General features: G+C 36.9%; 1 protein-coding gene across 1 annotated transcript in view; it reads right to left on the bottom strand.

Moving 5' to 3' along the window:
- The window catches only part of LOC143899407 (uncharacterized), a 48367-nt gene that overhangs the window by 11890 nt on the left and 20750 nt on the right, over positions 1-15727 (bottom strand). The window contains exons 2-5 of the mRNA XM_077409694.1: positions 4329-4532; positions 3820-3912; positions 2033-2218; positions 1913-1951 (exon numbers count right to left, since the gene is read on the bottom strand). Of these exons, the coding sequence (XP_077265820.1) occupies positions 1913-1951; positions 2033-2218; positions 3820-3912; positions 4329-4532 (522 nt within the window). The remainder of the gene's footprint in view (positions 1-1912; positions 1952-2032; positions 2219-3819; positions 3913-4328; positions 4533-15727) is intronic.

Raw genomic sequence — 15727 nt, 5'->3', positions numbered from 1 at the left:
GAAATATGGCATAGGGCTGTATATCACTGCAATTTAACTGGATCCATTTAAATCTCAAATAAAAATGTAATAATCCGTAAATTACTATATAATCGTAATTAAGATTATAGTAACTTCGATCTTGGTCTCCATTTTGAGTCTCAGAGGACTCCGTAGAAATATAACGGATCGCACGTTCCTATACCTTCGCTGAAGATTTTATCTTGTTTGAACGGAGCTATACGCTCTGGAGCATAACTTCGCATAACGTCGCTCTTTTGATGGCGTCGGTCGTCGTGTTAGCCCGTAATAGCCTCGTCCTGGCGAGCGGCGACCTCCGAGGATGTTTGTCTGTCCGGGAGAATTAACGAGCCGCCGTGGTTCGAATCGTTATTTACCGACTTCATGGTCAGTCATCGCGACGCGGACGGCAAGGCCGCAACGCCGCCCACCCGACGGAGGGGGAGGGGGGTGGTTTTTGGTGGTGCCCCGTTTAAAATTAAGCCATCCCCGAATGTCCCGGCAGCCAGTGACAGCCGTGGCGTCGTCGTAGCGAACCCGAAGCTTAAGCCCGGCTTAAATTTAAGCGGCCGCGCGGTGAAACCGGGCGTTAAATGAACGGCAACCTCGGCTATCCGAAGCGCCGGCCTCGTAGTTTCCCTCCGGAGCAAAGTGTCGCGGGAGATACCTCCTGACTCTTCTTTATCGCGTTACACGTTTCTCTATAGCTGTCGGATCCCATAACGAGAGAATCCAGAGACTATTCCTTCGGTGCTCATTCTTCGGGGATATCATCCTTCGGGGATATCGGCCACTTCTCGTGTACTGAGGTCACGCGTTTTTCCCGGAAGCGAAGCAAATTTTGATAGAATTGAGAGAAAAGATCGAGAGCTTCGATGCTGAGTTAACTATTTTATAAACGATTTAAAATTAGAATAAATAACGAAAATTTAATTTAGTTTGTTTAAAATAATTCAAAAAAATATCTTCAGAATCTCAATTATTATAGCGACTCTCTATATCTACTTACTTTAAATAAATGTATTAGGAAATGAAGATGTGTTAAGTTTGTTAAGAATTTTCTAATCGAGGGCCCTGATTAAGATACATACAAAAATATCTTTAAAACGTTTAGCAATTCGTGCACTTGCTTCAAAATATTTACATACGTTACTTCGAATAGTACATCATTACCGTATTTTCTTGCAACTTACAGCTTAAACCGCCGGGCGATGAGACCCAGCATTAAATGAACCTCGTCGGCTATCTGGAAGTAGAATCCTTGTGGAGCAAGGGGTGTCGTGGGGTGATATAACGTCAGCGGTAACTCTTCGTTATTAAGTTACACATTTCATCACAACTTTCGAGAGCGGCGTGCTTCGGCGGAGAGCTTTAGTCGCGCGGCGGTAAATTTCGGAATAATCCCTAATAGACCTGATTTTCTTCAAGTTTTCTATTCCCACGGGCAAACTTTAATAAGTTACTCGCTCATATACGATGCCAATGTATGTAAAACAATCTCCGTTTTGCTCGCTGTATCACATTTATCATATGTTACGCTATCTCTATTAGCGTTCAATTTGTATATAAAGAGCTTTCTTCGCTCTTACGCAGAAGCTCCTGAATACTCCTGATTCAATATATAGGAATTGGAAGACAATGGAAGACATCTTCTACTTTATATCCTTCGTGTGCACGTTAATTAATCATTAAAAGTAAAAATAATATTTTACTGAAATTTTTATATCTCTCATGTTTCATTGGAGTTTCATTAGATTTAATCGAAAATTGCGGGCTAAATATACCTTCGCGTAACAGCACGAAGTTTTCGATTGCGCTATCGAGTTTCCGGGAAATTTCTCGACTGGCGGCGTCCGCTTCCTCGAATTCAGTTAAGTGGACTAACTCGTAAATGACAACAATTTGAACTCACCGTTCCCCGATACCGGCGCCATTGTGGACGGATGGTGGTCTTGAAAAGAAATAAGGAGGGCCATTGGTAAGGTACTTTAAGTAACTCCACGACGTCGCCGTGATAAAAGTATACACTCACGGGTGCAGTTATAGGCGACCGGGCAGCAGGAATGGGGCGCGTACAGCGGGGTGCATCCCGGTAGAGGCAGCAGGCACTTGGGTCGTACGCATCTTCTCGAGCCGGATATGCAGTAGCAGTATTCGCATCGGCGCGAGCCCATCATCGCCGACCCCGAGCCATATCGAATCCCGTCGTGCAGACATCCTAATATATATATTCAAAATTAATTTTGAATTAATTATCCATTTCACTAATTAAAGAAACGAAAGTTTTGACGCAAAAATTTAAAACGTTGTTATACGCTTCGAAAGAAACGAAAAAAATACCAAGTAAGCAGAATGTTTTTTTTTGTAAATACGCAATTTTTGCATTTTACACCTGAAACTTTTAATTATATTACCTTGTATCTTATTTGTTTCATGAATTTCGGTTTCATTACGTTAGTTTGTAGATTCTTAGTATACTTTGGTTATTGTTATTTCTTTTTGATGTAGTATTTGTTATTCTTTTTTACCTGATGTTATTTATAGATGCCGTTTTATATCTGACGTCATCTATATTTGTTTCCAGAAAATAAAATAAAAACGAAAAAATCTATATACAACAGTTAATCTTTAATTGCAATCGAGCACTGAATGAAGTTTTTGGAATTTACGTTAAATTGCTCTCGTTAAGATCGTTCTTGTCCGTGAGATAGTACGTGAGCTTCGTTGAACTTTGGCGAAGTTTCTTGGTGCTCGATAATTTATTTAACAATGCTTTCAAGAAAGACAGAAAGGCTGTATATATTTATAAAGTAACGGTAAAAGGTTGTTGTCTCAAGGGAAAATACAACCGACGAAATGCTATTGTGTTTTAATATTTAATATGTTTAATTCTGTTATATATATACTTCTTAACTTGGAATTTTAGTTTTATAAACAGATTTTGTAAGCTCCACGAGCTTTCACGAGAACCGCTTAAATTAATTCACTTGTACGAATAAAAATAATACAACAATGTTAAATAAAAAATTCAAAAGTTATTAGTTAATAAATAATAATCTTCTTATCGTCATTAATAAAGTAAAATAAAATTAATAATAATAAAAATAAGTAAAGCAACGTCAAATTAATTGTATTATTGTATCCCTTAGTTGTAATATATAACGTACGTGTGTATATATAGAACTGTATTTTATTATTGCAAATGAAAACAGTGTTACGGTAAAATGTTACAATGCCCAGGCCAATGTTGTACCGCGTAGAAATGAAAGAATGTAACTGGCATAAACCTTGCAGCAACAAAGAAATTCCGAATTAATTTAAAATTACGTTCGTTTCAGCAGAGTAACGAGCCATCTTAACCCATTCTGTGTTATGCCCGAGTTTAGCCGAGTGTTCTTCTCTACCTTCCTCAATTTATTTACCCAAGTTTACTCGAGTGTAACGAGGCTCATTTATTTACCGCAGAGGTAGCCCAGACGCTCTTTTCAGAGAGACGGAGTTAGAATAAAAATTATTAAAAATAATAGCGCGCCGCTAATTTAACCCCGAGTACAGTCGCAATGTATAATACAGTCACTCGGGAGGAGAAAACGAATCGATTTTTCTACATTTAAGTAACTATCGAAAATTATGAATTATCCGCTGTTGTACGTTACCTTGTTACAGCGTATTTAAGGTACGTAATATTGACGTTTTGTATCGTCATTTTATCAGATAAGTGCAGCACAACATAAAAAAGGCAATTATTTGTACAATATATAGCGACACATTACCGGGAAGAACAAATAACAAAGTACAAAATCAACAAAATAGAAATACCTTCCGTACGTGATTGGTGAGCATGCTTCTCCTCATTCTCAGCTTCCATGTTCGTTTGTACACTGGCTCTCCGCAACATATTCTCGACGTCGCCTGTGAGTCAGATAATAAATTTAAACCCTAGCCACGATTAACTCTTTAATCTGCTTTACCGCGAAGCCGAAACTTTTATGCGTTTCAGACAAACTTTATAGGTAAAAGAAACAAGGCGGGGGGGATATAGACACCTCCTATCTAACTCGCACGAATTAAAAATTTAATATCGAACAATTATATTAGAATTTACAAAAAATTTATTAATTTATAATATCATTTGTAATTTATAATATTATTATATATTTAAATATATATTATTTATTTATACAAAGCATTTTATAGAAAAATATGTAGTATTTCCCCATAATTTCCCGGATTCCGTTCGGAATAAGGACTTTTCGGTCCTTCTGCCGATCGCGTGCCGGTCGTATTGATAAGGTATCGATTAATCAGAGGGATATCATCGTACTAACGTGATTCGCCGCATACCAGCTCGGCGCAACATACATTCTCGGCCGGCGAACGAACGTGACAGCCGGGCGGCGGTGGATTCGGCAATCGCGGACACACTCGGAGCCGGCATCTCAATGCGCCTTCGGTGCACCGGCACTGCAAGCAGGGCTCGGACGTACCCACAGCCGTTCCTTCCTGATATCGGCGACCCTCGTATCTGCATCCTGCGATCGCGAGTAAATTTCTCGTTACGTAACAAAACTTTAATTATAGTGTGCCGGGCCGGGTTATCGAAACTCGCAGAAATATACACGGTGTCTCATCGCGCGGTGCGGCGCGCAATAACGTGCCCGGAATTTCGGAGCGTTATGCTCCCGAGATTAAGTAAGTACATGCCCGCGCTCGTTCGTATGCGGCAACAATTATAAATTTTTTAAAACAATTTTTCTACGCGCGTTGAACAGAAATGTGTAACAAGAAGTCGAATATTTTTCTCTCGTGCCTTTATATTAAGTATATTTACTATATTTTTTTGTACGTTGCTTTGTTCATGATAAATCTGAAATTCTTGTGCAAATCTTTAATTTTGAATGAACTATGTTCATTCTTTATATTTCAATTACATTGCTTCGCAAATGTGTAAGCAAAGTTTAATTAAGGATATTAATAATGAAGTTTAAACACGCGGATTTTGAAATATCTATGGAATCCATGTACGCATAAAAGAAATAAAACAAAATTACGATGCAATTTTATTTGCCGGCTGCTCGTGTTATATATATAAATTCGTGACTTGGTAACAACATCGGATCAAGCCGGTTGAACTTTTGTTCGACTTTCTTCCTGGTATCTCGGTGGTCCAGTCTTGTTCTGTGATGCATTATACCCTAACTTGAGAAAGGATACACAGTTATCTGCAGCAGTATACTGTCTATTAACATAGACAAAGCAACGGTTGGTGAGTGTGCTGCGAGCCCACGGCGGCAGGGCCCCAATTAATAAAATTCAATTAGTAGTTAATTAACGCCAGCGGAACTTTCGCACGCGACGCGAGCGCTGCAGTCGCCGAAAGTTACATTGGCGACAGCTAAAACAATTACCGGAAGACCATAATCGCATAGCCGAAGACACGCGTTTAACTTTTTAGTTAAGAGCATTTCCTTCGGAAGAAAACTCCTCAGAAGAAGAATTCAGAAATTACTTGAACGCATATACTTCATTCAATCTTATCGTCCAAGTGTCAGAAGTATGCGGATTGCATTTTAACTTTTAAGTCAGACAAAACTCTGCCTTCCATTATTTGTTCAAGAAACAGAGACTTGATAGAGAATATGCGTGAAAATTTGAGACTTGACATTCCGTTACACTGATTGATATACAGAAAAGCTACAGAAGGAATCAGAAAAGTAAACGCTTCAAAATTCCGATTATTATAATTTAAACTTTTAAATAATATAAGCAACAGCATTTTCGACTATCGTGTATGAAAAAAACTAACGATTTAAGCTACGGCGATCTGGTCTGATCGAAACGAAGCGCATGGAAAATGTTGAAAGGCCCTTACTTCAATTCCGAGCGCGTACGTACGTCGCGCCAAAACGTTGAAAAAATCGTTATAACACGGACTTAAGCTTCGGAAATATTTGCACGCTCGGCCGTGAGCGACGTCGGCCCTTCCGAAAATGGAATTTTCAATATAAATTCCGCGTGCACCTCGCAACGAAGGCGCCCGAGGGCTTTCGGTCAGGATTGATACTGATTTCATCCTGCGATATCGAGTAGCTAGAAAGCGATGTTAAAACGAGCGACACTTAATCTATAGAAGTTCCCGGGAAGGAGGGGGTGGGTGAATATGTTTTGTGCAATCGATTAACTTGAGACACGTTCGCTGCGGAGTATGATAGCCACTTATGATAGCGATTTGCTGTGGAAATTCGAGAGAACATCGTAGAACCCAAAATTGCTATAATATCATCGACCGAGGCTGTTCTTGAAAGCTTGCAATTATACTATTCGCAATACTCTTTGCATATGCACATTTGTTATGTTTGGTAAACATAAAAGGCTGTAAGGTCTATTGTTTCTTTCAAAGACAAAGATTAAAGCCAAAGAGCCATACATATGAGATAAAGATGTAAAATATTTTAAACAACAATTAAATATTAAAGTTAAACTTAAATATTTTCTTGTTGCTTACGAAATATTACATGTAAGGTAGCGCTTAGTGTTAAAATCGAAAGAAGATTATTTTTTAGTACAAAAAATTGCATTAATTAACAAAGATTGGATGACGTTTGGCCCTCCCAAGACTTGAAATATATAAGAACATCTTAGCTCGATGATTCCAAAGTTAATTTGCGCGTCTAAGGACACTATAAGTACCATAATCCGGGTGCGACTGCTATTATTCTGCCGTTAAACCGTACGCATCGAGAATACGGGGCAGGGACAAGAAACGTGTCTAATAACCACCAACTCTCTCCGTCCTCTCTCTCTCTCTCTCTCTCTCTCTCTCTCTCTCTCTCTCTCTCTCTCTCTCTCTCTCTCTCTCGTCGCGTTCTCGAGCAACATAACTCGATGGATGCAGCGGGTGATGTTAGAGCCGTCATTAGTCCCGGGAACGTAAAGTACAGCACCGTTGAGGGGCCGCAGTATAGTAAAGGACACTCCAGGCTTGGCCAGGAGAAGCTCGCGCCAAGCGAGAAACAAGCCAAGTTAGTTAATGGCGCAAAACCGGAAGTCCTCTCCCGCCGGTGCCGGGGAGGAAGACGGCTCTCTCTCGCCGAGAGGATTTTAATCCCGCTACATTGGACAAGGAGATCCTGCAACGCGAAGATTTTGTTACGAGCACTTCTCAGCGAACGTGAGCGTCGTCGTTCCGCCAGGACGACGTGCGGGAGCGACTGTAAGCCGTGTGTGTCCCTGCGACCGGGTGTGTGCGTGTTTCTGCAGATTTCATTAGCGCGCGGCGTACATGTATCGTGACGTCCGTTGAAATACAGGTTGACGTATACGTACATTAGCGCCGTTAGTTGTTATTATCCTGTTTCCTGGCTAATGGAAAGTATCGCCAGATCTAAGTTGAAGAGGTACAAATAATTGATTTAAAATTAAGAATGTTTAAAGAATAATTTGTCAGTCCTTCTTCGCGCTTCCAATCTCTCTGTGTAATTTACAATTTGAAGATAATGATTTAATTGCCGTGCCTGATATTAACTTTTCAAGCTAGAGTCTCTGTTATTTATTCTCGAATCTTTGTTGCGTATGCATGTGTGTGTTTATATTGTATACAAATAAATTTCTATATTAAATTTATATATCAATTTATTTTTTATATAATTATAATAATAATAAGTAAAACACGATCGTTATGATATACAATCAATTAAAGAGAAAAAATGTAATTTACGGTCTGGACTAATCCTAATCAAGCCTAATAATAATAGGCTAATAATAATATTGTGTAAATTTTGTTATACTTTTTCCAAACTCATTGTCATCAGTAAACTGTACGCCGATTTATTGTCGGTCTTCAAAACACAACTCCTATTATAGTTTGAATATCATATATAATTTTTAAAATGTCTTTACAGAATTTTCACAAATGTAAATTATTTTTTATCAAGTGTTTTCATGATTTCTCATAGAGAACTTGAAGATAATATTTTGAATTGATTTCTCGAACGAAGAAGAGGCCCATCCGTTTCTGAGCGCGAGAGAAAATCGTGTGAGTCACCGCATCACTATCGTAGCATCTCATCGCCAAGTCGGCACTCACTGCCATAAGTGCACGTGCGACGCGACGCGACGGTGCGGTGTGCTGCCGACCGATCGGTAAGTACCCGCGACGACGATATGAATGGAGCGAACTTTGGCCTTAGCTTCCCATCCGTATCCCTCCCGCGTATACCCCCTCGCCTGACTCCGCGTCTCTCGATGGAATAGCACGGACCGTAACGTAACCATTAAGCCCGTATCAGACTACAGACTGCGAAGGCCCCGACCCGACTGCCGATCGCGACTGCCGACTCACATCTAGCCAATCACAACGAAGCGCCGACTGACTGGTCGGCCGACTCGCATTTTAGACCCTGGTCTATTTCTTGACTCACCGACTCAAAGTCGGAACCAATAGAAATACAGTTTTCGATCACGTGATAGTTTAGTTGTAAATTGTAATGTTCCGCGAGTGTCCTGTGGATACGGTAAGAGATAATCTCTCTGCTGGTGGGATACTTTTTCTAAGATGAGTATTTTGTTTCATAATCAAAGGTGCAATTTTATGAAGAAGCTCCTCAAAGGTGGCAGTGTCCATTCTCAAACATCTGTTCAAAATAAAAACAAAAACTTTATATCACGTCTACTCTTATAAGTTATAATACCTAAAATGTTTAATTTTTTAATTTTAAAATACCTGCGAAATTTGTTTGGATCTTCAAGACTTAACTCAGTAAAAAGGTTGTGATGTATTTCTTGTTCTTGCCTCCGTGCTATCCATGGCTTTACCCATAACCTTTGCTTTTTATATCGGATTTCTTCTATTATAAACACGAAACATAGAAGAACAAGTTTTTTTGTTTTTTCAAATTTTGCATGTATTGAAAAGAATACTTTCTTTTCGGTAATATTGATGCCATATTCTCATTAAAATTCGCTTATTATAAATACGATCAGTCAGCATCGGCGACTTGGTGACAGATTGGGCAATGTGATTGGCCGATTAGAGTCGGCAGTCGCGATCGGCAGTTGGGTCGGTTTTTTGCAGTCGGTAGTCTGATACGGGCTTTACACGCACGCGCACGTACGCACTCCGTCCACGGTACGCGGCGAACGAGCCGACGAGAGACGCGTTGGCGAGAGAGAATTGACGACGACGTCGCGGAGGCTGTTGGTAGTCGTGCCGGGTAATCTTTGTTTTAGCTACAAAGTCAATGTCTAGTTAGCGATAAATTTTTATGATTCTAAAGCACAAAACTTTTTTCTCGGAACTTTTGAATGAGCTAGCTTTCGCCACGTCTTAGTAAGAATTTATAAGACGAAAAACGAAAAACATATAAGACGATAAACGTTTGCGAGCAGTCAATGCAAAAATAAAAGCGTTTATTCTTCTTCCAATTTTTGGGCTAATAAAAGTTAGCGACATTTTTACAGAACAATTTATTATTATTATTTTTTTAAGATATTGTTCTGAAAAGGTAATAATTTAAGAATTACGTGTATTTGACAACGATCAACGATACCTGTCGGAAATAATGCCGGAAAACTTAACGGCCGCTTCTATCCAATTGCTCGTTCTTGGGAACCGTAGCGAATGTACTCGGTGTGTGCTTGCGCAGCAGCTTCTATTTGCTTCAACCAGTCGGACATTTATTTATTTGCCGAACCTCTCCGGAAAATACTACGAAGAGGACTACCGCGCGGCGCGGGTAAGTAATTGTGATCGGAACAAAAGCTGATAGCTCTCCAATATTTTTTATCTCTCTCGAATTAATTGTTAAAATAACTCTTCAAAGTATATAAGCTACAATGAAAATATATGAAAAGCACCTCTTAGCTATCTCATATTAGAGCTCGGTGCAAAGTAAAGAGAGCGAATGATCGATGTCTGACCACATTGTGTCATTGTCTACTCATCGTGCTGTATTATCATCATTTATGCATAGGTGTGCGAATACTTTACATTTAGCAGTTAAAATAATATCCGCCGCTAATTAAAATGATAATTAATCACTAATTCTTCATTCTATTACTAAAACAGTAAGATTAATATATAAAATTATAATAATTTATCAAAATACAAACTAGAATACATGAAAAAGATGCATAAACTTTTCAAAGCTCGATATTCCTCTCATATCTTTCCAATCAAATCGATCTTGTTGACTATAGTGATTGATATCACGACAGTTTAAATAACGCTTGTCTCGACAGACAATGCAATCGCTGTAAAACTGATTGTTCGGATTAGTTCTTGATAAAGTCGCGCGCGACATCGGACGGGCGACTAAACGCTGCCGGTCTCGCACATAACATCTGCGGATCTCTCGTGTACCGCAGACAGATCGGATCGCTACGCTTGCAATCTCGTTCTTTCGAAATGTCGCGCGAACAAAATTGGCCGATTGGCTTCTGAATCGCGTCGATCTCCACCAGGTCCGCGCCTGGGACACACTGATAAATCGGATTCCCCCCGCTACTGATAAATCAGCTAGTGCACGACGATAAATTCGCGGTGGATCGACGTATCGCGAGTAAATATCGCGTGATCGCGTCCAATTAATAACCGTGCATCCGAGATTCTTTGAAGTGGATAACGCGTGTTTTACTGACGACAAATATGGAATATGGAAAATTATATGTATCTTTTTTTTCGGGACTACATTAGATCACACGGAATGCCGAAATTTACATTTATTTTTTTTTGTATGTAAAAAATGTTTATATATATAATTTTATAGTTTAATTTTTAATAATATAAAACCCTCGTACATACAACATAATAAAATAATGATTATCTTCTTGGTATCGGCTCCATGAAAAAACATTAAATACACGATACATTTGTTTTAATTTATTATATAGGCATTAATTAAAGTAATAACTTTGAAAATTTAAATTAAAGTTGTAACTATACCACACACACATGGGGCAGTATATTTATTTTAAAAATATATAAAAAGCTGATGGAATTATTAATCAAAAATCCATTTTATAAACATTGTTTAAATATTTTAATCACAATAGCAATGTTTAAAAATATATATAAGTATGCGCAATATGTTTTCTACAATATTATATAATAAATTATATGTATACTTTTATAATATAAATCTTTAAACTCCATTTAATTCTGAAATCTTAAATTTTAAACAAGCAAAAGAAACACGTGTTACTGCTGAATTTAACTGCAATTACTAAGCGAGGCCTTATTCTCGTACAACAATTCTATCCCAAAGAATACAATGGCTTATTTGAGAAAGAAATCAACGGGTGGAGAAATTTATGAATGTCAAAGCAAACGTTCTCCCGTAAGCGATTATCCCGTTGAGTCACGATCGCAAATAGCGACTCGAGAAGGGATACACCAACGGTGATTATCTCCTTCTTTTTTTTTATTTGACGGTACGACCTCCCTGATAAAAGACCTTGGCCTTATAGGAAGTCGAGGAGGTTGTCCGACAGGACGAAAAGGCGAAAGGCGGTGGATCAAGCCAGGAAGAAAAAGATCGGCACAGGGCCAGGAAGAGAGGAGAGAGGAGCCACCGCGGCCGACCCACAACTTTTGACTCTGCTTGAAGCCACCTGGTAACCGGATATATACGGAGATTCTCACCGGCGCGGTGAGAGGGCTTTCGAGTAAAAGTTAAGTAAAAAAGGGCAACCTGTAATTAACGAATTCGCGATATGCGTACGCGAGTGAACGAACGTACCACCTCTGCGATGAAACTGTATTGCCTGTTACCACAATTTAATTCGAGACTCTTCTTTCCATTTCTTATTTTTCTTCTCTTTCCCTCGCTCTCTATCACTCTCTCCGAACATCTGTACGAAATATAATAATTTTCGATCTAAATTCAAATATTTCGATATTAATTATATATGTATGAGAAACATACTTAATTCATAAAATAATATGTAAAATGATACACGTGAAATGTTTGAATAATATTGGTATAAAATAATAATTGGAATATTTAACACCATTATAATTATTCATTTGTTTAAAGAATATTATTTTCGCAAATATTAATTATACTTATGTGATCGTATAAATGTAAACTATTTTCACAATAGCTTATAATTTTTATCTGAATAGTGATAAAATTCTTTTTTTTTTAATAAAAAATTTCTTTATCAAGAGACACGCGATAGTGTCTCGCGCCAAGTACACGCGAAGCGAGACTGCACCGTGACTCTTACGCGACGCGACGAGTTGCGAGCACTCGATGTTATTAGATCTCAATAACCGCTCAACCGATCAAGTTCTGAGTAGACCCAATCGATAGCTTGGGTTTAAAATATGTAATAAAAGTGTTTTTATTTTTCCGCTACGTGCCCTACGAGCGGAGTTATTACGATGCAAAGTCTGAAATGTTAAATTTACAATTAAGAAACGTCATCGTCGTTGTCCAAAAAATTCTTGTTCCTTTCATATTTTCGACGACAGATGACTCTTTTTTACTTTCGATCGATCCAGTAGGTAATTAGACCATGTGTGTTGTGCAACATAAGTTATGAAAGATCTTTACGCGACGCAAAATCCCATTATTAATTATGTCGTGCAACACCGTGATTTCTCATCATTAAATATACGAAAATCACGTTAAAGATATTTCAGAACTTTCAAACGCTGGCTTTATTACCCTGTGTGTGTGTGTTGTGTGTGTGTGTGAAGTTGCCTTTATTTTCAAAGCTTAAAATATATTATAAATTTACAAAGCACATAAATCGACTTTTAAAACGTTTGCACTGTGTTTGTTTCGTTAACTGTGTTTGAATGGTAAACATAATCTATTATTGAATATTAATTAAGAACATTCAGTGAAATTAAAATTTTAGAAGATATATAATTTGTATCTGTAACAAATAAAAAGTACAATGTATTACATATTTCCTCTTCTTGAGAAAGTCTCAAATACATAATAAAGCTAAAGACTTAACTTACACACAATCAATGCAAGAACAATTCCTATATCAGCATCAATAAATTCTAAAGACAAAGGAAGTCCTAGGGAAAAGGAAACATTCGTTCAAGCGATAGACTAAAATTTGTCGCAGAATGCATCCGTCTCTGCAACGAAACATGGAAATAAGCACGCGGCAGTGACAAATTGTTCGTCAGAGCGGCGAGATGAGGCAACCTTAATCAAAACAGATGCGCACACAAGACGAATTTCAAAGATATCAAGCAAGCAGGATGTATCGCTTCGGGCTATAAATGGGATACATGCTATTATAAGGAAACTAACAAAAGAATAATTCATAAGCATTGTTAGTTTACTATTTACATGTATGAATTTTCCGGAATTTTCCAACATATATGTTCATCGTTCATTGTATGGATGTAATAAAACATGATAAAAAATAAAAAGTATTTTCAAATTTATATCTCTCGTTCCTTATCTATTAAAATATACTCCGCCAAACAATTAAGGGATTAAAAAAAATCATCTAAAACATGAGCAAATTTTACTGTAATTTTGTTTAAAAGTATTGGGAATCTAAATCTAAAAAAAAGAGTTAGGCTTAAAATTTTTACGTTTAAAAGATCACAGTTCTATTTTTTGCTTTCTTCAAACATGGTAATTTTAACATGGGGACAGAAAACGACGAGTTTGACAAAATGGGAAATTTTCTTGTCACTTCGTGAGCACAGCGTAACATGTGCGCAAACAAGATCTGAACAAATTATTTGACTCTTTTATGTTAAAGCCTGAAGTTTTCTCTACAAAACCCTTTTTTAGATCATAATTTTGATTTTTTTAAATCAAGTTGTTCGAGAATTGAAGAAAAAATAGACATTTTGACTTTGATCGTTTATAACTCCGTGAAAAATCATCGTATAGATTCCAAAAATGGATTCTTAAAACTGAATCCCTAGTGCGGTATAATGGCCGAATTTTTTTTAACTTGTGGACAATGTTACAAATATGCAAATATAACATTAAAAAATTTGCGATTTCTCTTTTCTTTATTTAAACCTCAAAAAAATTATGCAAGGTAATTAAAAAAATTTTTGTGCTTTCTAGTAGTCCAAACTTGAAAAAACCGCAGACGTACTGTGATAAATTTTTTATAGTGATCCATATGGATCGGTGCGTACAATGCGTTATAAGAACATTTGATTTTCACATCTACTCATATACACCTACTAGCGCACGCGCGCACACACACGCATACCCACACACGCATGTACAATGAAGCACAAATCCAACAACCTCCATGATGTGCTTTGGGAAAAGCTAATGCTGATGGTAATTTTGGAAATGGTGTGAAATTACCATAATTAAAATTACCATAATTGAAAAAAGTAAAAAACAGCTGCAAAAGTAAAGATTTCATACTTCAAAACTTTTTTTAGATTTAAATTCCCAATTTATTTAACAAAGCTACAGCTGTTTAAAATTTGCTTATTTTTTAGACAATTTTTCTTGATCTCTTAATTATTTGGCGGAGTGCATTGTATAATTGTAAAAACCACAAGATTAATCAAATTTTTGTCCTTTTTTTATAATTTTTATTTAATCTTATTTGATTATTCTCTCTCTCTCTCTCTCTCTCTCTCTCTCTCTCTCTCTCTCTCTCTTTCTCTCAGAACAAACTTTTTTAGCCACTTGATCTTTATAACTAATTTAATCTTAGGGCAATAAAATACGAGTGAGAACCAATGATCGAATCTAGATAAGAATTCAGAAATACTGTTTCATAGAAATATGTGGATTAATAAGGAATCAAGAAATCTACATCGCGTCATTATTATCATTTTGATTATTATCATTATCACGTGGTTCACTGATGCCGTTTGCATTTGTGATGAGACACCGTGATCTGCGATGAGACACCACTTCGATGTTTTTCTTATTTCAGTGACCGGAGAAACGGAAGAGATCACCGACAGATCATCAGATCTGGATCGAGTACTGGGCACTTTTGTTTTACACCTAATTCGTAAGTTCACTTAACAAATAGGTACTACTATACAGACTGATCAGCAGTCACGAAATATTAAAGCTCATATTCATGTGATTAATGCATGCCTTGACGCATAATCTAAACCGTCCAAACGGGAATTGCAGCTGTTTACTACCGTACGGTCGCAATATACATATGTATAGTACGTTCGTATATGTGTCACGAAATATTTTATAGCGTTGATATTGTCACGATAAACACGAACGCTCGCGATTCAAGCAGTTCTAAACGGTTATTTTACTAGGCTTTTTTGTTTGATTAATCTCCATTCATATGAGTGTTAGCGATTATAATAAGGATATTGTTATTGAGTATTGTTAATAGAATTTAACATGAGTATATATGTACATGTACACATATGTCATGTGTATATTGTTAATATAATTTGAAATGAAGAAAATATTCTTGTCATTTTTCTATGTAAATAATTTATATTAATATTACTATACTTTTGTATAATATAATAAAATTATTATGTATATATATATATATATATATATATATATGTCATTATTTATAACAATCAATTATTATAACAATAAATAATGAATTATTATCGATATGACTGACTAATTCGTTTTTCAATTATTATCAGTAAAATTGCGTAATCTTTATTAAATTAATCTGTCTTTAATAAAACCTAATTCCAAGCGCTTTATTGTCCATTTGTTAGCGTTTGTTTTCACTATCGCTTGAATAAACAGTTAATCAGTTTCTTTGTATTTGT

Source organism: Temnothorax americanus, unplaced genomic scaffold (genome assembly GCF_048541705.1).
Source record: "Temnothorax americanus isolate GAGA-0224 unplaced genomic scaffold, ASM4854170v1 Scaffold27, whole genome shotgun sequence".
Lineage (NCBI taxonomy): Eukaryota > Metazoa > Arthropoda > Insecta > Hymenoptera > Formicidae > Temnothorax > Temnothorax americanus.
The sequence above is the reverse complement of the archived record's forward strand: the minus strand, read 5'-3'. Positions and strand labels throughout refer to the sequence as shown.